Source organism: Bufo gargarizans, chromosome 2 (assembly GCF_014858855.1).
Source record: "Bufo gargarizans isolate SCDJY-AF-19 chromosome 2, ASM1485885v1, whole genome shotgun sequence".
In the NCBI taxonomy this organism is placed as follows: domain Eukaryota; kingdom Metazoa; phylum Chordata; class Amphibia; order Anura; family Bufonidae; genus Bufo; species Bufo gargarizans.
In genome coordinates, this window is record NC_058081.1 from 628652188 (window position 1) to 628676651 (window position 24464).

Below are 24464 nucleotides of genomic sequence, written 5' to 3' on the forward strand. Positions count from 1 at the left end.
CCAAACATATCTTTTGGAATTATGGCCAAAAAGTTCAACCTTGGTTTCATCAGACCATAACACCTTTTCCTACATGCTTTTGGGAGACTTCAGATGTGTTTTTCCAAACTGTAGCCTGGCTTGGATATTTTTCTTCGTAAGAAAAGGCTTTCGTCTTGCCACTCTACCCCATAGCCCAGACATATGAAGAATACGGGAGATTGTTGTCACATGTACCACACAGCCAGTACTTCCCAGATATTCCTGCAGCTCCTTTAATGTTGCTGTAGGCCTCTTGGTAGCCTCCCAGACCAGTTTTCTTCCCGTCTTCATCTATTTTGGAGGGACGTCCAGTTCTTGGTAATGTCACTGTTGTGCCATATTTTCTCCACTTGATGATGACGATCTTCACTGTGTTCCATGGTATATCTAATGCCTTGGAAATTCTTTTGTACCCTTCTCCTGACTGATACCTTTTAACAATGAGATCCCTCTGATGCTTTGGAAGCTCTCTGTGGACCATGGCTTTTGCTGTGGGGTGCAACTAAGAAAATGTAGGAAGGACCAACTAGAGCAGCTGAACTTTATTTGGGGTTAATCAGAGGCACTTTACATGATGGCAGGTGTATGCTGACTCCTATTTAACATGATGTTGAATGTGATTGCTTAATTCTGAACACAGCTACATCCCCAGTTATAAGAGGGTGTGCACACTTATGCAACCAAATTATTTTAGTTTAGTTTTTTTGTTTTCTTCCCTCCACCTAAAAGATTTCAGTTTGCTTTTCAATTGAGTTTCTACAGTTTAGGCTACTTTCACACTAGCGTTCAGAACGGATCCGTCTGCATTATATTGTATAAAATGTTCTAAGTGTGAAAGTAGCCTCAGACGGATCCGTCCAGACTTTTACATTGAAAGTCAATGGTGGACGGATCCGTTTGAAGATTGAGCCATATTGCGGCATCTTCAAACGGATCCGTCCCCATTGACTTACATTGTAAGTCTGGACGGATCCGCATGGCCAGGCGAACACCCGAACGCTGCAAGCAGCGTTCAGGTGTCCGCCTGCGGAGCGGAGGCTGAACGCCGCCAGTCTGATGCCTTCTGAGCGGATCCGCGTCCACTCAGAATTCATTAGGGCTGGACGGAAGCATTCGGGTCCGCTTGTGAGCCCCTTCAAACGGCGCTCACAAGCGGACAGCCGAACGCTAGTGTGAAAGTACCCTTATAGGTCACATTAAAGGTGGAAAAAGTTCTGAAATTATTTATCTTTGTCAATTTTTTATTTATTTTTTTACATCACAGAAAGCTGACATTTTAACAGGGGTGTGTAGACTTTTTATATCCACTGTTTGTCAGAGCTCTACATGGACGGCTCGATCTGTAACCCTTGCCTCTAGTTCTCTGACAGCTCATAAAAATCAGTCTGATACTAATGTAGCTATGATGAATGTTTATATGAAGTGTTAGGGATCTAGAGATGAGGGCTACAGGTCTAGCTGACGGGATTCACTGTGAAGCAGAAAGCAATAGTCTGCAGATGTAGTAAAACTGAATGGTGTTGTCTGGGAACTTGATAAACATGATCTATTCTCTTGGTAGGTGATCAGTATCAGATCGGCTGAGGTCCAACTTCCAGCGCCCCCGCCGATCAGCTGTTAGAAAATTCTTGACGCTTTAAGAGTGCCTCTTTCTAGGCCAGTGACGTCACCGTACATCGGTCACATGGCCTAGTTGTAGCTCAGTCCCATTGAAGTGGATGGGACTGAGCTGCAATACCAAGCACTGCCACTATACAATGTACAGCACTGTGCTTGGTGAGCAGCTGATCTACCTGGGTGCAAGGAGTCGGACCTCCACAGATCGGATACTGATGGCCTATCCTAAGTATAAGTCATCAGTATTAAATTCCCGGATAACCACTTGAAAGCTGCCGAGGAAAACATTTTGAACATTTTTAATAAATTGGAAAAATGATTTTATTTCAAGATAAGTAAAAATCCCTCAAGTTTGTCCAAAGACTTTGAAAGGGCTGGACCATCTCAGACATTGATGTCAGAACATTAGGATATGCAATCAGTGTCGCATAGGTGTGAGTCCCACCTCTGAGACCTACTGCTATCTAGTATGGGCCCCCCAAAGTGAAGGAGAGTAGCTGAGTGCGCTCGGCTATTTAAAGAACTCCCATAGCGGTGATTGGAGAGCACATCCACAGCCACCTCTCCATTCACCACTGTAGGACTTCTGGAAAATAGTCAATTTTCGGGACTTCCATAGTGGTGGATGGAGGGTGGCCACGTTTGTGCGGTCTGCTCTCCTTCACTTCTGCAGATAGGTGTGGGTGCCACCTCTGGGATCCACTCCTATTTCAAAGTACCCCTTTAAAGGGAACTTGTCACTGGGATTTTGTGTATAGAGCTGAGGACATTGGTTGCTAGATGGCCACTAGCACATCCGCAATACCCAGTCCCCATAGCTCTGTGTGCTTTATTGTGTAAAAAAAACTATTTGATACATATTCAAATTAACTTGAGATGAGGCCTGTCCCTGACTCATCTCACGTACAGGACTCATCCCAGGTTAATTTGCATATGTATCAAATCGTTTTTTTTAGACAATAAAAGCACACAGAGCTATGGAGACTGGGTATTGCGGATGTGCTAGTGGCCATCTAGCAACCCATGGCCTCAGCTCTATACACAAAATCCCGGTGACAGGTTCCCTTGAAATAGTCTCCTGCTGCCACAGTCTCCAAATCAGCATTTAGGTACTGAAGGTTACCACAAAGTGTGCTAGAAAGATGCAGAACTTTTATAATGCATTGATTACCCGGTAAATATTTTTATGTAAAACAGGAGAACCATCTTTTACCAATAATTGTCCACAATACATTAGTAGCTGCACATGTGCTGGCAACAGGACATAAAGGCAGGTACACTGTTATTAATCCGTCAGCGCTGATTGTGTCATGTGCCTAGTTCAGTGATGGCGAACCTTTGACAGACCGAGTGCCCAAACTGCAACCCAAAACCCATGTTTTTATTGCAAAGTGCCAACACAGGGTTAAAGTGCCCACAGAGAGGGCTCCGAGTGCTGCCTCTGGCATCTGTGCCATAGGTTCGCCACCACTGTCCTAGTTCATGTCTTCTCACCTGCTTGCTGGCACCGCGGTCCAAAATTGACCTGTGATAGAGTGTAATGTGACCAGTCCCATCCATTCGCAGCCCCCATTCACTTACATTGCGGATGGACAGGAGAACTAGTGCATGCACAGCCTGTCCTCATTGTGAGAAGATGGAGGATACTGATGGACGGGGCAGTCAAATGACACTGCATCAGGGGCCAATTTGGGACAAAAGAGCCAGCAAACAGATAAAAGGACCCCTAATAAGCATGATTTGGGTATATTAAAGTATTGGACATTGGCACCTATGGTTACACGATGCCTGTTACCAGGCCCATGGGCCCACCCCTTTAATTTACATGTGATCTATTTATTTTTTCAGAAATTGACTTTCGTAGGTAAATGTGTCCTGACCTGCTTGTATGGCAGTGTAAAAGTGCTCGGCCTGACGATCAACTCGAGCAAAATACCTTATGAGCTGTTTTCACCGAAAACTCATGCACCTCTGGCCATCGAAGGGCTAAAGCAAAAGAAGTGTAAAACGCGTAAGGAGATCCGAATGGAGGCGCGGATGCTGCTGCGCGGATACTTGTCCTTAGGTAATAGATTCCACCTTCAGAGTCAGTGCCTTTGTAATACTGAGCAGCGGGTGAGTGGTGGTAACCACAGGGCAGACTGAGATTTTACCACCATTCACCCGGTGTACCCACAGCCTTAGAGGTCCTGGCACTGAAGTTAGAAAGCCAGCATTGTAATGACAGACCTTCTCTCATTCCAGATTGCAGACGGGCGGTAATGAAAAACTTTAAATCATCCTGTGCCATCCTGCTGCTTGAACGTTTGGAGGATCCTGCTGTTAACTACATTTTGAGTCACCCAGAATATGCCAACATCTTTGGCAAAGAAGTGGTATGAAATACCTGTATTCTCCATGAAATGGGAACAGTGCATTATGCTGTTCCTCTATTATTCCTCCTGGAAACGCTGCCCTCAATTGACACTGACCATTATTGTTCCCATGGTCAATAGGGCCTGTCCCTACACAGTCAGACTGTTAGAGCTGATTGGGCAGTGTCAGCCAATGCATTGTCAGACCCTATTGACGACCACTGTGGTAGCCTTTATGACATTTGCAGGAGGAATGTTGTAGTGCAGACACATATTTGTTGGCAAAGAGAATCTGGCCCCAGACTGTGAAAGGGAACCACCATGGCGCCCCTTCATTGTAGCAGTTAGTGGTGCCCCTTCTGTCTTGCCTCTGTGCTTTGATGTGTGATGTGATCTCTGTACTGATCCGTGTTTTTTTTTTTATATAGAAGAGGACACATTCTTCTGCAGTGAGTGATCCAGTTCTAAATTCTATAGGGGTTCATGGTTGTGATCCAGACACGGCTGTGACTATGTCGGAGGAAGTGGTGTCAGCAGCCCAGCAATTAGTCAGCGCCTGCCTTGGTATGTTTTATGGTGTCACAATCAAAACCTCCGTTTAGTCTTTTAGATCAGTGTTCCTCAACCCTAGTCCTCAGGGCCCACCTACCAGTCATGATTTGAGAATATCCATCAGAATAAATTCCTGAGGTAAGTCCTGATGCATGGGCACTAATTATAATCACCTGCTCAATACTAAGGAAATCCTGAAAACATGACCGGCAAGTGGGCCCTGAGGACTGGAGTTTAGGAACCCTGTTTTAGATAGTGATGCTAGTTATTTTTCTGCTGTGCCTTTCTATAAGGATGTGGAATATTTAATGCAAGTCAGTGGGCATTTGCCATACACACCTCAGCTGCTGCAGAACCACATAATACAAACCCCAGCTGCTGCAGAACCTCATGCTACATATCTCAACTGATGAAGAACATCATAATACACACCTCAGCTGCTGCAGAACCTCGTAATACATAGAATGTGTCGGCAGATGAGAACCATTTGTCCCATCTAGTCTGCCCAATATACTGAATACTATGGATAGCCCTGGCCCTATCTTATATGAAGGATGGCCTTATGCCTATCCCATGCATGCTTAAAGAGGAGCTTTCACCGATTATGACAATGTGAACTAAGTATACAGACATGGAGAGCGGCGCCTGGGGATCTCACTGCACTTACTATTATCCCTGGGCGCCGCTCTGTTCTCCCGCTATGCCCTCCAGTATCTTCAGTCACAAAGTTATGGTAGGCGTAGTCTGCCCTTGTTCTGCTGTAGCGCTGGCCAATCGCAGAGCTCACAGCCTGGGAGGTTATTTTCTCCCAGGCTGTAAGCTCTGCAATGCGATTGGCCAGCGCTACAGCAGAACAAGGGCAGACTCCGCCTACCATAACTTAGTGACTGAAATCTCCGCCTACTATAACTTAGTGAGCGAAGATACCAGAGGGCATAGCGGGAGAACGGAGCGGCGCCCAGGGATAATAGTAAGTGCAGTGAGATCCCCGGGTGCCGCTCTCCATGTCTGTATACTTAGTTCACATTGTCATAATCGGTTAGAGGTCCTCTTTAAACTCCTTCACTGTATTTGCAGCTACCACTTCTGCAGGAAGGCTATTCCATGCATCCACTACTCTCTCAGTAAAGTAATACTTCCTGATATTACTTTTAAACCTTTGCCCCTCTAATTTAAAACTATGTCCTCTTGTAGCAGTTTTTCTTCTTTTAAATATGCTCTCCTCCTTTACCGAGTTGATTCCCTTTATGTATTTAAAAGTTTCTATCATATCCCCTCTGTCTCGTCTTTCTTCCAAGCTATACATGTTAAGGTCCTTTAATCTTTCCTGGTAAGTTTTATCCTGCAGTCCATGTACCAGTTTAGTAGCTCTTCTCTGAACTCTCTCCAAAGTATCAATATCCTTCTGGAGATATGGTCTCCAGTACTGCGCACGATACTCCAAATGAGGTCTCACTAGTGCTCTGTAGAGCGGCATGAGCACCTCCCTCTTTCTACTGGTAATGCCTCTCCCTATACACCCAAGCATTCTAATAGCATGTCCTGCTGCTTAACTTTAAGTCTTCTGAAATAATGATCCCTAAATCCCTTTCCTCAGATACTGAGGGTTAGGACTGTATCACTGATTTTATATATTGCTCTTGGGTTTTTACGCCCCAGGTGCATTATTTTGCACTTATCAACATTCAATTTTAGTTGCCAGATTTATGACCATTCCTCTAGTTTTCCTAAGTCCTTTTCCATTTGGTGTATCCATCCAGGAACATCAACCCTGTTACAAATCTTTGTCATCAGCAAAAAGACACACCTTACCATTGAGGCCTTCTGCAATTTCGCTGATAAAGATCTTAAACAATATGGGTCCCAGAACAGATCCCTGAGGTACCCCACTGGTAACAAGACCTTGGTCTGAATATACTCCATTGACTACAACCCTCTGTTGCCTGTCCCTCAGCCACTGCCTAATCCATTCAACAATATGGGAGTCCAAGCCCAAAGACTCTAATTTATTGATTAGCCTTCTATGTGGGACAGTATCAAAAGCTCCAGATAAGCGATGTCTACTGCACTTCCTCCATCTATTATTTTAGTCACCCAATCAAAAAAATCAATAAGATTAGTTTGACATGATCTCCCTGAAGTAAACCCATGCTGTTTTTCATCTTTCAATCCATGGTATTTTAGATGTTCCACAATCCTCTCCTTAAGTATGGTTTCCATTAATTTCCCCACTATTGATGTCAGGCTTACTGGCCTATAGTTGCCCGATTCCTCCCTACTACCTTTCTTGTGAATGGGCACAACATTTGCTAATTTCCAATCTTAAGGGACGACTCCTGTTGCCAGTGATTGGTTAAATAAATCTGTTAATGGTTTTGCTAGTTCACCGCTGAGCTCTTTTAATAGCTTTGGGTGTATCCCATCAGGCCCCTGTGACTTTATTTGTATTGATTTTAGACAGTTGACTTAGAACCTATTCCTCTGTAAAGACACATGCGTCAAAAGATTCATTAATCTTCTTTCCTAACTGAGGTCCTTCTCCTTCATTTTCCTTTGTAAAATCTGAACAGAAGTATTCATTGAGGCAGTCAGCTAGTTCTTTATCTTCTTCCATATACCTTCCTTCTTTAGTTTTTAATTTGGTAATTCCTTGTTTTAGTTTCCTTTTTTCATTTATGTATCTGAAGAATGCCTTATCGCCTTTTTTCCCTGACTGAGCTAATTTCTCTTTCTCTCTCTTTAGAAGCTCTTATAACTTGTTTGGCCTCTCTCTGCCTAATCTTATAAATTTGTCATCCTCGTTTTTTTTTATAATTCCTAAATGCTATCTTTTTGTTTTTAATGATTTTGGCCACTTCTGCTGAGTACCACAGTGGTCTCTTCCTTTTTTTGCTTTTACTGACAAGCCTAATGCAGTCTTCTGTTGCCTTCAATAGTGCCACTTTTAAGTAGTCCCATTTCTCCTGGACTCCATTGCAACTGTTCCAATTGGATAGGGACTCGTATACCACTAATCTAATTTTAGAAAAGTCAGTTTTTCTAAAATCTAAAACTTTTGTTTTTGTGTAGTGTGACTCAGTCACTGTACTTATAGTAAACCACACTGACTGGTGATCACTAGATCCCAAGCTTTCACCTACAGTAATATCAGATGCCAAATTACCATTTGTGAATACTAAATGTAAAATGGCCTCCTTCCGGGTTGGCTCCTTAACTGCTTGCTGTAGAGATAATCCCAGTAGGGAATTTAGAATATCTGTACTCCTGGGAGAACTAGCTATTTTGGTTTTCCAGTTTACATTAGGAAGATTAAAGTCTCCCATAATGATGACTTCCCCCTTCAATGTCATTTTAGCTATTTCCTCAACTAGTAGATCATCTAATTCTTTGACTTGGCTAGGTGGTCTATATATCGCACCTACACGAGTTACCTTATGATTATCAAGCTGCAAGGTAACCCAAACTGACTCTAAATTGGTCTCGCTAACTTGTATCAAATTAGATTTCATGCTATCTTTCACATACAGGGCCACCCCTCCTCCCTTCTTGCCTTCTCTGTCTTTCCTGTATAGAGAGAACCCTGGTATTGTTATATCCCAGTCATTACTCCCATTGAACCACATCTTAGTAACAGCCACTAAATCTATATTGTCAGATGCCATTATAGCCTCAAGTTCATTGATCTTATTCCCTAAACTGCGAGCATTTGTAGACAAGAATCTGAGCTTGTCATTTCTTAAAGTATAACTGTCATATTTTTTTATTTTTTGGGGGAGTATTGGATTGTGGTGATTTAATATCTCCTTGGTGGCCCTATTTAAACTTTTCACTGTGTATTCAATTACCCCTTAATTCCACAGTTTTGTTCCCTGTACTGCCTACTTTTACCTGTGCTTAAAATAAGGTTGCTAGGCATGGTCCGTCTATTTGTTAAAGGACGGAGGACGCAGAAGCACGCAGCGTGCAAGGTCAGATTACAGACAGCCAGGGACTGTAAGTAAATGGTTAAAGCCAGGTCCTCCCCAGCAGCTGATAACAGTGCCTGGGCTGTGTGCACTTCTCCCTGTCCCTGCGCTTGGCAGACGCTCCCTCACTCAGCAGAGCTGGAGAAGTAGAGTTGAACCAGCGCAGACCAGGGAAGGGAGATCTGCCATCTGCTCAGTGTATAAATGAAAGCAACATGTGGTAAGAGGACCCCTTTGTGCTGCAGGAGATTAACCCTTTAGGGGGAGGGCTCTGGTTACTGACCCTTTTGGGGGGCTATTGTTACTGGCTAGTGAGGGCAGGCGGGATTAGCCTCAGGGTGAGGGCAGTGGCGGCCATCTTAATTGAATAGTGAAAATGCAGTTTTATGCAGACTGGTTGCTAAGGGCTGAATCTTATTAAATATGGGGTAAGTCAGTCTAATAGTAACTGATTCTGGAATATCATGTTGTTAGTAACTACATATATGAAAATTGAAATTAGGGTCTAAGTGTGACAGTTATCCTTTAACCTATGTTCTACTGGCATCTTCTGGCATTGTTCCGGGGGGCAGTCGGACTGCTGGATTATCACTCTTTTGCCCCCCTTTCCTAGTTTAAATGCACCTTAGCAAATACTTTGAACTGTTCACTGAGGACATTCGTTCCCTTGAGAGAAAGATGCAAACCATCTTTCTTGTACACTTCTTTTCCATTCCAACGAGAGCTAACATGAGACACAAAGCCAAACCCTTGGTTCAGACACTATTTACCAAGCCATACATTGAACTCCTTAATGCGCATCTCCCTGTCATGCTGAAAGTTATGCACAGGCCAAACTGCAGAGAGTGAAACAGTTGATGCAACCTCCCGTATATCATTTCTAAGTGTGTGAAAAGCTTCCCTCACCTTTGAAGCCTCATTGCAACCCAGATCATTTGTCCCAAGATGGACAATAACATCCACTTCCCTTTCCTGCTTTGCTTGCCTAACAATATTAAGGATCCATCGTCTATCCCTGCTAGCGGTAGCACCAGGGAGACATCTCACAAAACCATTTTCCTCAAACTTCACACCTCTTATGATGGAATTGCCCACCAACAGCTGCTTACTATCAGTCCTCACCTTCTCCTTTTTGTCTTTGGCTGCAGTCTTGCATACTTTAGGCTTGGAAGATGATTGTTTCTCACCCACTGTGCTTGAGCCATCCTCCATGTTGCTCTTGCACTCAAAGTGTTGCAAATGAATTATGGAGAGCCACAGACTGTGGGCCATGTCTTCTATCAACAACTCTGTCTACCAGAACCTGCAGCAACCCATGTTCCATTTCTAGGGGGCCTCTGTGGTAGCGGCATTGCAACGTTCTCAGCCTGAGTTTAACGGTTAATTTACAAATCTCATATTTCAAAAATGCGATTTCCTGCTGCATTATGGAGAGCTGTCTACAGATCAGACAGCATCCAAACCTCTGAAGAGTGTAACCTGAAATAAAAGCACAGCAATCCCTGCACAGAACCAGGTCTGCCATTTTAAAGAGGGGAAAGATTATACACAAACAAATCTTACTTCTTTAGATTGTATCCACCTCCAGATTACCTCCTGGGTGTCTTCTGAATATCTCCAATGCACTTATAAAAATCAGCACTTGGAAAAAGCAGTAAGCTATAATATACACAATATACACACCTCAGCTGCTGCAGAACCTCAAAATACACACCTTAGCGGCTGCAGAAGCTCATAATACATACTCCGCTTCTGCAGAACCTTGTAATACACACCTCAGCTGCTGCAGAGCCTCGTAATACACAGCTCAGCTGCCACAGGCTTATGTTTTTGAAAGGATGGTAGTTTAAAGGGCATCTGTCAGCAGATTTGTACTTATGACACTGGCTGACCTGTTACATGTGCACTTGGCAGCTGAAGACATCTAAGTTGGTCCCATGTTCATATGTGCCCGCATTGCTGAGAAAAATGATTTAATGTATGCAAATGAGCAACGGGGGCAGAGGGCAAAGCAGTTTCAGGGAGAACAGAGCCTCTAAGTGTAACGGATGCTTCTCCCAACGATCCATAGTTATTATAGTGATGAACAATGCTTTTTTCTAGCAGTTTAGAGTCACAAGACACTAGCTGGCTCGGTGAACAAAACTCAGAAATTTTGGGTCCATGGTCAGGAAACACCCCAGATCTCAATCCTATTGAGAATTTCTGGTCAGTCCTCAAAGTGGGTGGACAAACAAAAACAGATATTGTGATAAACTCCATGAACTGATTTAGCAAGAAATGATTGTCATCATCCAGGATTTGGGCAAGGAACTGACATCCAGCATGTTGGGGCGAATTGCAAAAGTCTTGGAAAAGAAAGGTCAACACTGGAAATATTTGCATAAACATCATGTATCTGTCAATAAAATTCTTGAAAGGCTTATAAATGTATAAAAAACATCCAAAATGTACAACCTCCAGCAGGCCTAGATTGGAGTTTTTTCAAAGCAGCAGGAGAGCCACAGGTTTCTTTGGTCTGCAGCTGCGTGTCACTCACTAGACCAGAGATCAGCAACCTCCTGCACTCCAGGTGTCGTGAAACTACATCTCCCAACATGCATACTTGCTTGGCTGTTCTCTGAACTCCCACAGAAGTGAAAGGAGCATGCTGGGAGTTGTAGTTTCATAACAGCTGGAGTGCTGAAGGTTGCTGATCCCTGCACTAGACAAATTAAGAATAAGTGTCTCCGGGAAGGTTTGAGGCTGACCCCCTTGGTGATTGATTGTATTCATATTTTTTATTTTTTTTTGTTCGCAGAGGAAGACAACGGCTGCCCCATTATTCTTGTTTGTGGCCCCAAAAATGTTGGAAAGTCAACATTCAACAGATATCTCATCAACCAGCTTCTACAGCAGTGAGTAGTTTTGGGGTATATTTTATTACATTTGTGATGATGGTAAAGAACTTGTAGATAATTCAGCTAAAGTCTCATCCACTTTGCTCGTACTGAAAAGTGCTGTGGATTTGCAGCATGTATGCCCCATATGGCTGTACCCATCGGGTAGATCTACACGCGGCATAGAGACCACTGATTTGTGTGCCTTGTAAAATACAAGCATCCACACCCTGCAGAGAAAACTTGCGTCATGAACTGACGAGCGCTGCCGATTTCCAGTCTGTCAGTTTAAGCTGCATGTTTACCTGTGGCTTTCATCCTTGGTAAAGGTTGAAAGCGGTCGAGGACCCACTGGCAGTTTTTACCCCGATTTTTCTATGTAAAATCTGCAGCAGGCTCATCCCCTGTGGACATACCATCTGGATGATTTTACAACAAAAGTTTCCGTGTTTACATTGGATCTGTCACCCATTTTATGATCCTTCAGAGGACAAGCCGTTGACAAATACTCAGAGCAAAACCCTGGGTCGGTTACTTGAATTTATAGACGTTTTGTTGAGCTATGGAGGGGTTTCTGAGGAAAGCCGGAAACTCGTGAACATGAGGACACTGAGCTTGTGCACAGTATTGAGCTGTCTCCAGTCCAGGTTTGTGATGGAACTGAGACCTCTTGAGACAAGGAAGAAAGAGAAAAACAATCCAGCACTCCTGAAATTTTTGAGCTGTCTGTTTTTATTGCGGTGATAAAAATTCGTACAGTGGTACAACCTCATATGTGTCATTCGCAGTCTGCGAATTGTCTCAAGAGGTCTCTCCATGGTTTCCTGTGCACCCAAAGACTGCAATACATGTGGCAGGTGAGCTGGTTTACCTTACAAGTCCTTGTGATGGAACTGCTCAATCCAGATTTCAGCAAAACGACTGGGGTAATTCAAGTAAGTGACCCAGTTCTTTGCTGAGGGTCTCTGTCATCAGGTTATGCTGCCCTCAGATAGGGCATACAATTGGTGACATACTCCCTTCAAGACCGGATATGACTTGAATGTCAGACTGATTGGGGGTCTGAATTCCCATCAATTTCTAGAACCTAGTGCCAGCAGCTCTAGGTAAATGCCATTGCCCTTTAACTCCTTCTTTATGCTCTTCCGAAAAATCCAACTTACTCCCGCTTTAAAGTGGGACTGCAAATGGTAAAAACATTATTCCAGACCCCACCTAGTCCTTGTAATATTTGCCTTCCCTCATTAATCTTGTTGAATTTCATTTCTTGTAGCATCCCCTGCGTTGAATACTTGGACTGTGACCTGGGGCAGACTGAATTTACACCTCCTGGTTGTGTCTCATTGTTAAGCATTACTAAGCCTGTTCTTGGTAAGTGTCCTATGTATAATACGTACACCCACTGTATGGCCTAAAGTGAGCCTACAGTATGACAGCTTTCCACTAGAGTTTGGAGTTTCTGTTTGAGTTTCTACCCATTCAGCCAAATGAGCATTTGTGAGGTCAGGCCCTGATATTGGACGAGAAGGTCAGTCTTGCAAAATGCATTTTAAATAACCCCAAAGGTGTTCGATGCAGTTGAAGTCTAGGCTCGTTGCAGGCACTTACGTTACTCCACAGCAAATTCATCACCCCTTGTCTATATTGGCCTCTCTATGTACACAGGGACACAGTCATAATGGAACAGGAAATCTCCCCAAACTTTAGCCACACAGCTGGAGGTAACAATTTTATAAAATGTCTGTGTGTGACATAGCAGTAAAGGGGTTTACTCAGATTTTGATACTGATGACCTATCCTCTGGATAGGTCATCAGTATCTGATCAGTGGGGGTCCGATAACCAGGACCCCCGCTGATCAGCTGTTTACCAAGCACAACGACGTACATTGTATAACGGCTGTGCCTGGAATCGTGCTCAGCCCCATTGAAGTGAATAAGGCTGAGCTGCAATACCAAGCACAGCCGCTATACTATGGACAGCACAGTGCTTGATGAGCGCTGGTGACTTCTCAAACAGCAGATCAGGGCGGTCCCAGGTGTCGGACCCCCATCAATTAAACACTAATGATGGGTCATCAGTTCAAAAATCTTGAAAACCCCTTTTCACCCCTTAGTGACCACCCATATGCCTTTTTACGGCAGTCACTACGGGGCCTTAGGCTGGGCTGCCACCTTTTCATTGCGTCCCCATCTAAGCGCTGCACGGGTCCCCTGTGCAGCGGACAGCAGGGGCTCGGCTATCTCATGAGAGCCGTACTCCTGATCTAACAGCCTGGACCAGCAGGAGAGCCGATCCAGACTGTTTAACCTCTTACATGCCTCGGGCAATGGCACCCGCCACATGTAAGCGGTGACAGAGGGAGCAGACTCCCTCTGTCTCCCTTCAGCACCCTGCAAATAGATTGCTGGGTGCTGATGTGTGTAAAGGCTGGCTGGGACCTGGTATAGGCCCCAAGTCTGCCTTGAGTGGCTGGCACAGCCTGCTGGTCAGTGTCAGTATAGCACTGACATTAAAATGCAATGCACTATAGGGATAGTGCATTGTATTTTAGAAGTAATCAAAAGATTGTCTGTTATAATCTCCTTGTGGGACTATTAAGTGGTTAAAAAATAAAATTAAAAAAATACATTTATTAAATTAAAAAAACACTTTTTACCTTTGAAAATACGCTTACATTATCCTGTAAATGGATAATGTGGCGAAAAACGGTGAATTATCACCTACACTGCTCAAAAAGCATCCACACAGAGAATTATTATAATCAATTAATTCCTTTATTAGACATCCAAAAAATGGTATATCATTAAAACATATACAAAAAGAAGCAAATCATGTAACACGACGGTGTTACAAATAATTGTATAAAAATAGAGAGAGCTCTAAACCAAAAAGGGACTAGTATCCCCCCATACAAAAATGGGACAGTGTCAGCTTAGTAGGGCACATATAGCAACAATAGCACCCAGGACATACATGATAGAACACTGCAACCCCTTAAGGAAGTGTGAACCTGGGTGCAGCCCTCACAAGGCAGAGACTGCAGGGGGAGAAAAAAAAACTGTTTATAGTGCAACAATTAGGCTTCCTTACTGACCCTGGTCTGAAGCAGCCGCCATACGATCGTTTCGCTTCACGCTTCCTCTTGGGGCATGAGAATAACGGTGAATGCCGTAAAAAAAACGCCACTGAAAAAAAACACCACCGAAAAAACTTAATAACAAGTGATCAAAAAGTGTTATTTCCCCCAAAACGATACCAATAAAAACCACAAGTCGTCAAGCCCTCACACAACTCCATAGGAAGAAAAATAAAAAAAAGTTAGCGGTATTGGGAAGCGGCGATGTAAAAATCTAATTTTTGTTCTTTTTCAAAAAGGGTTTAATTGCACAAAAATAGTGAAACTGAAAAAAAAAAAAAAAATATGTATTTGGCATTGCTGTAATGATACTGACCCAGAGAATAAAGATATGTTATTTATACCAAAAATGAACGCTGCAAAATTTATAACGTAAAAAAGCTGTGGCAGTATTGCTGTTTTCCCATCTCCCTCCCAGAAAGAGTTAATATAAGGTAATCAGAAAGTTATGTGTACCCTAAAATGGCGCCATTAAAAACCTACAACTTTTCCCACAAAAAACAAGCTGTAATACAGCTAAATAGACAGAGAAATAAAAAACATTATAGCTCTTGGAAGGCCATGATGAAAAAAGGAAGAAAAATGCTTGGTCAGTAAGGCCCAAAATAGGCTGGTCAGTAAGGTGTTAATATAATCCCTCACTCAAAATAAGGAGTCAGCCCATGAAAACAGCCCCATACTATTATCTGTTGTTTTACCAACTTTACAGTAGGCACCACGTTTCCAACACAAAGTTCATGTGTGAATGTAACTTCCACAGGTCGTTTGGAATCTGTAGTAAATGGTGTTCTAGAGAGAAGGCGAAGTTTATGCTCCAGATGTTTCGGCACTCGCAGGCTCTGCCCTGTCAGTTTGCATGGTCTTCCGCTTCATAGGTGATAACAGGAGATATGACTTTCTGAAAGTGGTTGTCTTACTTCAGCAAATGGCCTTCCTTATGTAGATAACGTTAATACAAGGCACTTACTAATGTATAGTTATTGTCCATATTGCTTCCTTTGCTGGCTTGATTCATTTTTCCATCCCCTTATACACTACTTGTTTCCAGGGGTTGCGACCACCCTGTAATGCAGTGGTTGCTGGGACCATGGAAATATGCATAGGCACACATGCGCAGTAGCTCCAATCCCAGTCACTTCATATCTGCGCTGCAGCGGTGGCTGGAACCCCTAGATATGAGCAGTGTATAATGTGATAGAAAAATGAATAAAACCAGCAAAGGAGGCAATATGGATAATCACAGTACATTAGTAAGTGCCTTGTATTAACGTTATCTACATGCTATTTGCTACACAGACTATCAGTAGATTTGGCTTTCGGTATCATCTCTATGCTGACGACAGCCAACTATACACTTCATCCCCTGACATCACCCCTGCTTTACTCAAACACCAGTGACTGTCTGGCAGCGGTCTCTAACATCATGTCCTCTCTGTATCTAAAACTGAACTTCTTGTCTTTCCCCCATCTACTAACCCACCTAAACTTGATATTTCAATTTCTGTCTGTGGTACTATCATTACTCCTGGGCTGCACACCTGCTGTCTTTGGGTCATGTATGATTCGGATCTTTCCTTTGTTCCCCATATTCAGTCACTTACATGCTCTTGTCGTCTGCACCTCAAGATCATCTGCAGAATCCGCCCTTTTCTTACAGGTGGAAACGCCCTGATTCATTCTCCTCTTGACTACTGTAAAATTCATTACTAATCGGTCTCCCTCTCACTAAACTCTCCCCCTTCAGTCTGTCCTAAATGCTGCAGCCAGGCTCATCTGTCTACCCGCTACACTGATGCCACTAGTCTGTGCCAGTCACTTCACTGGTTGCCCGTCCACCACAGAATACAGTTCAAACTTCTCACCCACAGTGCTGCACCGCCATACATCTCCTCCCTTATTTCCATCTACCACCCTACTCGTGCTCTCCGTTCTGCTAGTGATCTAAGATTAACATCCTCCATAATTCGTCCCTCTCACTCCTGTCTTCAAGACTTTTCTCAAGCTGCACCTACTCTCTGGAATGCTCTGCCCCAGACTATCGTGTCAATTCCCAACTTCCCTACCTTGAAACGTGCCTTAAAACACATCTTTTCAGTCAGGCTTATCATGCTTCTTAGACTGACTCTTCCCCTAGTAACCCCCCCCAACTCTTCAGCCCTGAATTCGATCTTCTGACAGTAATCCCCCACACCCAAAGCACACGCAGATCAGCCTAAGATGGCTGGACCACTTCATATAACAAGCAGCTGCCTTTTGCGTCACCCCCACTTCCTGATGATTGTGAGCTCTTGTGAGCAAGGCCCTGACTCCTAGTGTTTCCGTTGTATATTAGCCGGTAACTTTGTGATGTCTTTTGTTTTGTACATGAATCCTCTGATTTTGTAAAGCGCTGCAGAATATGGTGGTGCTATATAAATATAGATTATTTGCTGAAGTGAGACAACCCCTTTAAAATCACTACGATTTGAGGTATTTGTATTAGAAGAGGGGAAATTAGAGCCCTTAGTGTAGAGCAGGGGTGCACAACCTGCGGCCCGGGGGCCACATGCGGCTCTCGATACCATTCTTTGAGGCCCCCAACCATCTGGTAACAGATTTGTATGCCTATGTCTAGTGTCTGCTCACATGTATCTTTCATGTATTTTCCTATTAGATGGGAGTACTAGAAGTGTAACCAGACATTAATGATATATACTGTATGTTTAATATGCCATAAATACAGTATTTCAGTTAGTAATACCTCCTTTAAGTTATATTTTCGGCCCTTGGAATTGGTTCAGGCTGACAATGTGGCCCCCAACCAGAAAAGGTTGGGCACCCCTGGTGTAGAGCATATAGAGTATTTGTGTAGTGAACTGACAGATGATAGAACAATAAGAACAGGGCTAATCTATGACTTATCTGCAGGATATGACTCTAAACTGTCATCTGTTTTATTGTCGTCTGTGTCATTGAGTCAGACATAAAGTGAGTCTTGACTCATTCCTTTTGGCTGCATTATTGATTGTTTTGTGTTAAATGATTTTGGGCGAAGCTACTGCTGTTTCCGGTGCTGCAGCTCGGCTCAGAGTGAATGGAGTTGAGCAGCGGTACCGGGCTCAGCCACACTCGTGCTGCCATAAAACCCCTTTAAAAGGGTTTTCCGGGGTCAGGATATTGTCAGCCTATCCTCTGAATGGGTCATCGGTATCAAATTAGTAGGGGTCTGACTCTTGGTATCCTCACCAATGATCTGTGTGAAGGGGCCATGTCACTTATGTGAGTGCTTCTGCCGCTTCATTGTTTACATGGGAGTATCTGCTTGCACGCCGTCTACACAGTACCTGGGTATTGCAGTTTCCTATTCAGGTGAAGGACTCCAAGTTCCAAGGTAAACAATCACCCGCATCATGTGCACAAATGCCACAGCACCTTCAAACAGCTGATCAGCAAGGGTGTCGTGAATTTTACCCCCACCAATCTGATATTGATGGCCTATTCTGAGGAAAGGTCATCAAGATCCTACACCTAGAAAATCCCTTTAATGTACATGGGAGTCTTCCTATATAATAAGGTGTTGTTGTCGGCTACCTCCATTCTCCATCGTTTATTTTCTTTCCTCTGTTTGGCATTAGGACCTCCCTATACTCAGCAGCGGGACCCTCACAAAATGGTTTACTTTGGAGAGACCTCCTGTGAACAGGACATGGAGCGGTTTGTCGAGTCGCTAAAATACGTCATAACAAGTTATAAGAGAGACCAACCGCTCATCATCAATACCATGGGATGGGTTAAAGGTCCGTTTCATTCATTGTCCTCATTTTGTGCTTGCTGTGCAGAGTTCCACTATATTATATACTACCATTTACCGTTTCTTTTTTAGGATTCGGATTGTTGCTGTTGATCGACTTAATACGTCTACTTTGTCCAAGTCATATAGTCCAAATGACCCTCAAAGACAAAAATTTGATGGAGCCACTGACGCCTGAATATGTCAGGAACTCAGCAGGTTTTATGACAAAAGCTCAGTCACAGGCTCAGTGCAAAAACCGAAGCATGGATTTCATAGATGAAGAGGAGCAGGACTACAGTGACCAGCTTCATTCCCGAGCATCCGGGGTTCATCATCTCATTCAGATCGAGAGCAGCTTTGACGGAGCAGGAGATACTGACAACATGTAAGCAGTGGCCCTGACAACATTAGGGGCCAGAATTTAATTGTTTTTGATTAATTGCAACTTACTCCTATGTTGGGACCTAATTTGGAAGCGACATCATTTTGATCAATTTGTGTTCTGTACTGCATCTCTGTATTAATTGTATTCTTATGATTTTCTTGTGTTAATTAGACCTTGCCATAACTGGATCCTGCGTGACCTCGCGATGTTGGGGTATATCAGTAAATTGCAGCAGTTTGATCCAGACCAGATAATCCCATTGAATGGGCTCTTACCTTATGAGGTGAGTTTTTGGAAAACAGTAAAATTCTAAGCGCCCATCATCCAGGGGGCCTGACAAATGGGCAATTATCAGACAGTCACTCACTTGTTGGACGTTGGTCACATTGCGTTTTGTGAACATGTCACAGTGCATGAGCTTTGATTGTAGCCGTATGTCCTTATTTACTTAATTGATACCAAAAGGACAGTAGGCATACTAGGTATACTTTTTTTTAAAGGGGTTTCCTGAGATTTTGATACTGATGGCCTATGCTCAGGATGGATCATCAGAACCTGATCGGTGGGGGTCAGACACCCGGGACCTCTGATCAGCTGTTTGAGAAGGCACTGACGCTCCTGTGAGCGTTGCGTCCTTCTCGCAGCTTACCAAGCACAGCGCCATTCTTGGTATAGTGGCTATGCTTGTTATCGTGCTCAGCATCACTCACTTCAATCTGGCTTATTTGTTTTAGGTGCCTTTTAATGCGGTCGCTCTTCGGGTGATCCATGCAGATGTGTCTCCATCTCACATCATGTATTCCGCTAATGCCAGCTGGGTTGGCCTCTGCCACATTCTGGATGACGTCAGCAGTCAGGACAGCGGTCCTGTTCTATTAACGCAGACTCCAATCTGCGACTGCGTGGGATTCGGTAAGATGTATTTGCGTTTTGTATATTATTTTATTTTTATTTTTTTACTCTTTCCTGATCTTTATTGGTTTAGTGCCATCCCAACTCTAGTCACAGACTAATTATTATGACTTTAGCCTAGATATCTCTTGTATGACCTATAGTCCTTTCCAGGCCAGGCAGCTGTGCCTTTCATTATGGTTCAGAATGCCTGATTATTCAGCGTAAAATAAAATAGTTCCCTGCTGGATTACCAGTAATTTTACCTGATACTTTGCCACTTGCCTTCTGCTGAAGATGAATGTAAAGTCCTTCATGCACACACCAGGGCTGCTGATGCCACAGCACTTGTATGTTCAGGAATTGACATATTCATGCATGTTCTCATCACATACATCTCTGCCCCGTTTGATGCAGTCCATGATATTATTTGTATTGGTTGACACTGGTTTCACGTCAGTGTTACCCAGTTACCATGTGCATAACATTCCATTTGTCAGTGTTAAACCTTATCTGTCCAATCTATCCAGATCCATCTGTAGCAGTTAAGCAGAAATAGAGAATAGGTGTGCTCAACCCCAATACACCAAGCCCGGACCATGCCGAGAACCACAGCGTTGCTTGAGAATAGGAAGAAAAAGGTCCAGCTTGGTTTAACCACCCCAGGACCGGCGTACGCAGGATTGCGTCCTGGCGGCGGCCCTGTTATTCCGAGTGGACGCATCGGTGCGTCATCTCGCGAGAGGCGAGATTTCCTGTGACCGCGCGCACACAGGCGCGGCCGGTAAGCGAGTGGATCTACAGCCTGCCAGCGGCGATCGTTCGCTGGCAGGCTGTAGATGTGATATATATATATTTTTTTTAACCCCTAACAGGTATATTAGACGCTGTTTTGATAACAGCGTCTAATATACCTGCTACCTGGTCCTCTGGTGGTCCCTTTTGCTTGGATCGACCACCAGAGGACACAGGCAGCTCTGTGATAAGTAGCACCAAGCACCACACCACACTACACTACACCCCCCCCTGTCACTTATTATCCCCTGATCACCCCATATAGACTCCCTGATCACCCCCCCCCTGTAAGGCTCCATTCAGACGTCCATTAGTGTTTTATGGATCGGATCCGCAAAACACATACGGACGTCTGAATGGAGCCTTACAGGGGGGTGATCACCCAATATACACTCCCTGATCACCCCCCTGTAAGGCTCCATTCAGACATTTTTTTGGCACAAGTTAGCGGAAATTTTTTATTTATTTTTTTCTTTCTTACAAAGTCTCATATTCCACTAACTTGTGTCAAAAAATAAAATCTCACATGAACTCACCATACCCCTCACGGAATCCAAATGCGTAAATATTTTTAGACATTTATATTCCAGACTTCTTCTCACGCTTTAGGGCCCCTAAAATGCCAGGGCAGTATAAATACCCCACATGTGACACCATTTCGGAAAGAAGACACCCCAAGGTATTCCGTGAGGGGCATATTGAGTCCATAAAAGATTGAAATTTTTGTCCCAAGTTAGCGGAAAGGGAGACTTTGCGAGAAAAAACAAAACAAAAAAATCAATTTCTCGTGCGTGGCATTGGGGGACACAGCACCATGGGTATATGCCCAGCTGCCACTAGGAGGCTGACACTAGAAACAAAAAAGTGTTGGCTCCACCCAGGTGGGCTATACCCCTCTGCTAGAGCCAGAACAACTCAGTCTAGTTCTAGTGTCCGTAGGAGGCAGACATGACCTGCTAGCAGGTCCTTTTTCTGCTAATTTTTTATCTTTTATTTTTATTTTTATTTCTTTTAATTTTTTCCTCTACAGGTAGCAGGGGCGGCTCCATCGTGTTCCACCTTAGTTGTCCCCCTGCGGGCGCGTACTCGGTACCTTGCAGCCACCCAGTCCCCAACGTGACCTGCTTCCGCAGTGGATTCCGGCGGACCCACGGTTTCCGTGTTGAGTCCGCCGAGGGGGTGGTCATGCTGCGCCTGAACTAATCGGAGGGTGAGTATGTGCTTCAGCCCCAACCCCCTCCCCCACCCCCCCACCTCCACTTAGTAAGCTGGGCCTTTGGGGGGGGGCACCTCTCCTTCTTGGGGTCTCCCCCGCTCTCCTCTCAGGGGGGTCGCCATTCTGGAGCCTTTTTTAATGGTGTCGGCCCCTTTAAGACGGCCGGTTTCGGCCCTCGCTCTCCCTACCTCGGTGGCTGTGTCCCCTCCTCTGCCTTCCCTCGGCGCTGGCTGTTTGTTAGCCGCTTCCGCCTCCTGCGCTGGCGGGCGGGGGCCTGCCGGCGGCGGCGCTTTTCTCCTCCGGCGGCACCCTGGCATACTAGAGGCCGCGGCTTTTGCCTGGCCTAGGCCGCGGTCACGTGGGCGGGCGTCGTCTCCGCCTCCTGGGCTTCCCGGGCTTCCTCTCTGCCTCTCCCCTTGTGGGCGTTCCTCCGGAGGCCTCTCTTCTTTCCGCCCAATCCTGCGCCAGCGCGGGCTGCTAGGGGGGCGGTTCTTCTGCCGGACGCTCTCTCTCTCTTCTGCCTGAGCTGTGCGGCCGCGTGCGTCCTCACTCTGTGCGCTCCGGATCCTCCAGCTTCGGTTTTTTCTGGGACACAGCACCATTGGTCGTGGTAGGCAGCCTCTGGCTGACTCCTTCCTCTTCTTTTCAGGTTCCACCACCGAGAGGCCATCATGTCTTCCTCTGGTCAGGCCCCCACTCCCCCTGCCGCCATTTCCACTCATTACGCCTGCTCTGTGTGTAGCAGGAAGTTCCCATGCGGCCAGCCTACGTCCCTCTGTGTGCAGTGCCTCACCCCCGGGCCCGCCCAGTCCGCTCCTGCGGCCTCCACCTTGTCGGTTCTCCCGGAATGGGCTGCTACCCTGTCCCAGGCCATAGGTAGCCTTGCTAGCCTCTCCCAATCCCTGGCGCAGTCTCTGGACAGTCTCCCTGCCCAGATTGCGGCCGCCTCTGGCAGGGCCTCTACCGCTGGTGATACGCCTGGCGACAGTTCCCAGCCTCGCTCCGGCTCTCGGTCCCGCAAACGACCACGTACGGTCTCGGCTGGGTCTCACTCCTCCTCAGTTTCCCCGGATCACTCCCCGGCTAGGTCTGAGTCCGGTGAGATTTCTTCTTCAGCCGCTTCCGCCGCTCCTGGGGACTCCTCCGCTTCAGATTCTGAATCTGAGCGGTGTTCGGCGATGTCGGCAGCAGTGCAGGATCTCATCAGAGCCGTGCGGGACGCACTCCACGTGCAGGATGTCCCCTCGTCCTCCTCCATGGAGGCAGTGTCCTTCCGACGCTCTAAGCGGTCCACTGTGGTTTTTCCCAATCACGAGGATCTGGACGCTCTCCTTGCCAGGGAATGGCGTCACCCTGATCGGCGCCTTCATCTCACCAAGGCTTCTGATGTTCCTTATCCTTTCTCTGAGGATTCGGTCAATCTCTGGACGATGCCCCCCCTGGTGGATCCTCAGGTCGCTCGTCTGGCGAAGGCTACTACGCTTCCCCTGGCTGATGCGGCTTCCTTGTCGGATCCCGCTGATAAACGGGTCGACTCCTTGGCCAAGTCCGTTTTCATCGCAGCGGGCGCCGCCATCCGTCCTGCGTTTGCCGCCTCCTGGGTCGCCAAGGCATGCGCCGTTTGGGCAAAGCAGCTTCTCCGTGCTTTACCTGCTGACTCTGAGCAGGGGGACTTGGCAGTGCTTGCCTCCCAGATCTATCAGGCCTCCAAGTTTCTTTGTGACGCCTCTATGGAATCGGCTCGCCGCTCTGGGCGCGCGGCCGCCAACTCTGTGGCTATCCGCCGCACCATCTGGCTTCGTTCCTGGGCGGCGGACGCCGCCTCTAAGAAGGCTCTTATCTCTCTTCCCTTTCTTGGTGGAAAGCTCTTTGGGAAACGCTTAGAGGAGCTCATCTCCGAGGCCACTGGAGGTAAGAGTTCTCTTCTTCCTCAGAATCAGCCTCGCCGCCGTCGTTTCCCCGGATCGTCCTCCCGGACGCAGTCCTTTCGGTCCTTTCGGGCCCCTCCTGCCCGATCTGACAAGAAGCCTTCCAGGCCTTCCTTCAAGTCCAGGCCCTCTTGGCACGCCAAACCCAAGCCCGCTCGTCCCCAGCCCACTAAGCCTCCTTCAGCATGACTCGATCCCCGTCATGGTGGGAGGGCGCCTGCTCGTCTTTCGGGATGTTTGGCGGGCAAACGTAGAAGACGCTTGGGTTCTCGAGGTGGTCTCTTCGGGGTACAAAATCGAATTCACCGACCTCCCACCCAGTCGGTTCTTCTTGACGTCCCCCCCCATGTCTCCCGCCCGGGCAGACAGTTTTTTTCAGGCCATTCATTCCCTGCGCGCTCTGGGGGTCATCGTTCCGGTTCCAGAGTCAGAACGTTTTCGGGGCTTCTACTCGAACCTGTTCACCGTCCCCAAAAAGGACGGCTCACTCCGTCCTATCCTGGATCTGAAGGCGCTCAATCGGTTTGTCCGGGTCCGTCATTTCCGCATGGAGTCCCTCCGGTCCGTGATCGCCTCCCTGGAGTTGGGCGAGTTCCTGTCGTCGGTCGACATTCAGGATGCCTATCTCCACGTTCCCATCGCCCTCTCCCATCAAAGGTTCCTTCGCTTCGCGGTGGGTTCGCTTCATTTCCAATTTGTAGCCCTTCCCTTCGGTCTGGCCTCCGCACCAAGGGTTTTCACCAAGGTGTTAGCTCCCCTAGTGGCTCTTCTTCGTGCCAGGGGGGTCGCCCTGGTGCCTTACCTGGACGACCTTCTGATTCGGGCCCCGTCTCCCGAGGACAATCTGTCCAGCCTGAGCATCACCCTCTCGGCTCTTGCTCGGTTCGGGTGGCTTGTCAACCACTCCAAGTCCTCCCTTGTCCCACGCCAGAAGATGCTCTTTCTGGGAAT

General features: G+C 46.0%; 1 protein-coding gene across 1 annotated transcript in view; it reads left to right on the plus strand.

The window, feature by feature from the left end:
• NOL9 (nucleolar protein 9) overlaps window positions 1-24464 on the plus strand; it is a 37172-nt gene that overhangs the window by 2255 nt on the left and 10453 nt on the right. Inside the window, exons 2-10 of the mRNA XM_044282133.1 lie at window positions 3487-3703; window positions 3883-4013; window positions 4421-4556; window positions 11310-11406; window positions 12662-12759; window positions 18141-18302; window positions 18389-18683; window positions 18855-18966; window positions 19418-19595. Of these exons, the coding sequence (XP_044138068.1) occupies window positions 3487-3703; window positions 3883-4013; window positions 4421-4556; window positions 11310-11406; window positions 12662-12759; window positions 18141-18302; window positions 18389-18683; window positions 18855-18966; window positions 19418-19595 (1426 nt within the window). The remainder of the gene's footprint in view (window positions 1-3486; window positions 3704-3882; window positions 4014-4420; window positions 4557-11309; window positions 11407-12661; window positions 12760-18140; window positions 18303-18388; window positions 18684-18854; window positions 18967-19417; window positions 19596-24464) is intronic.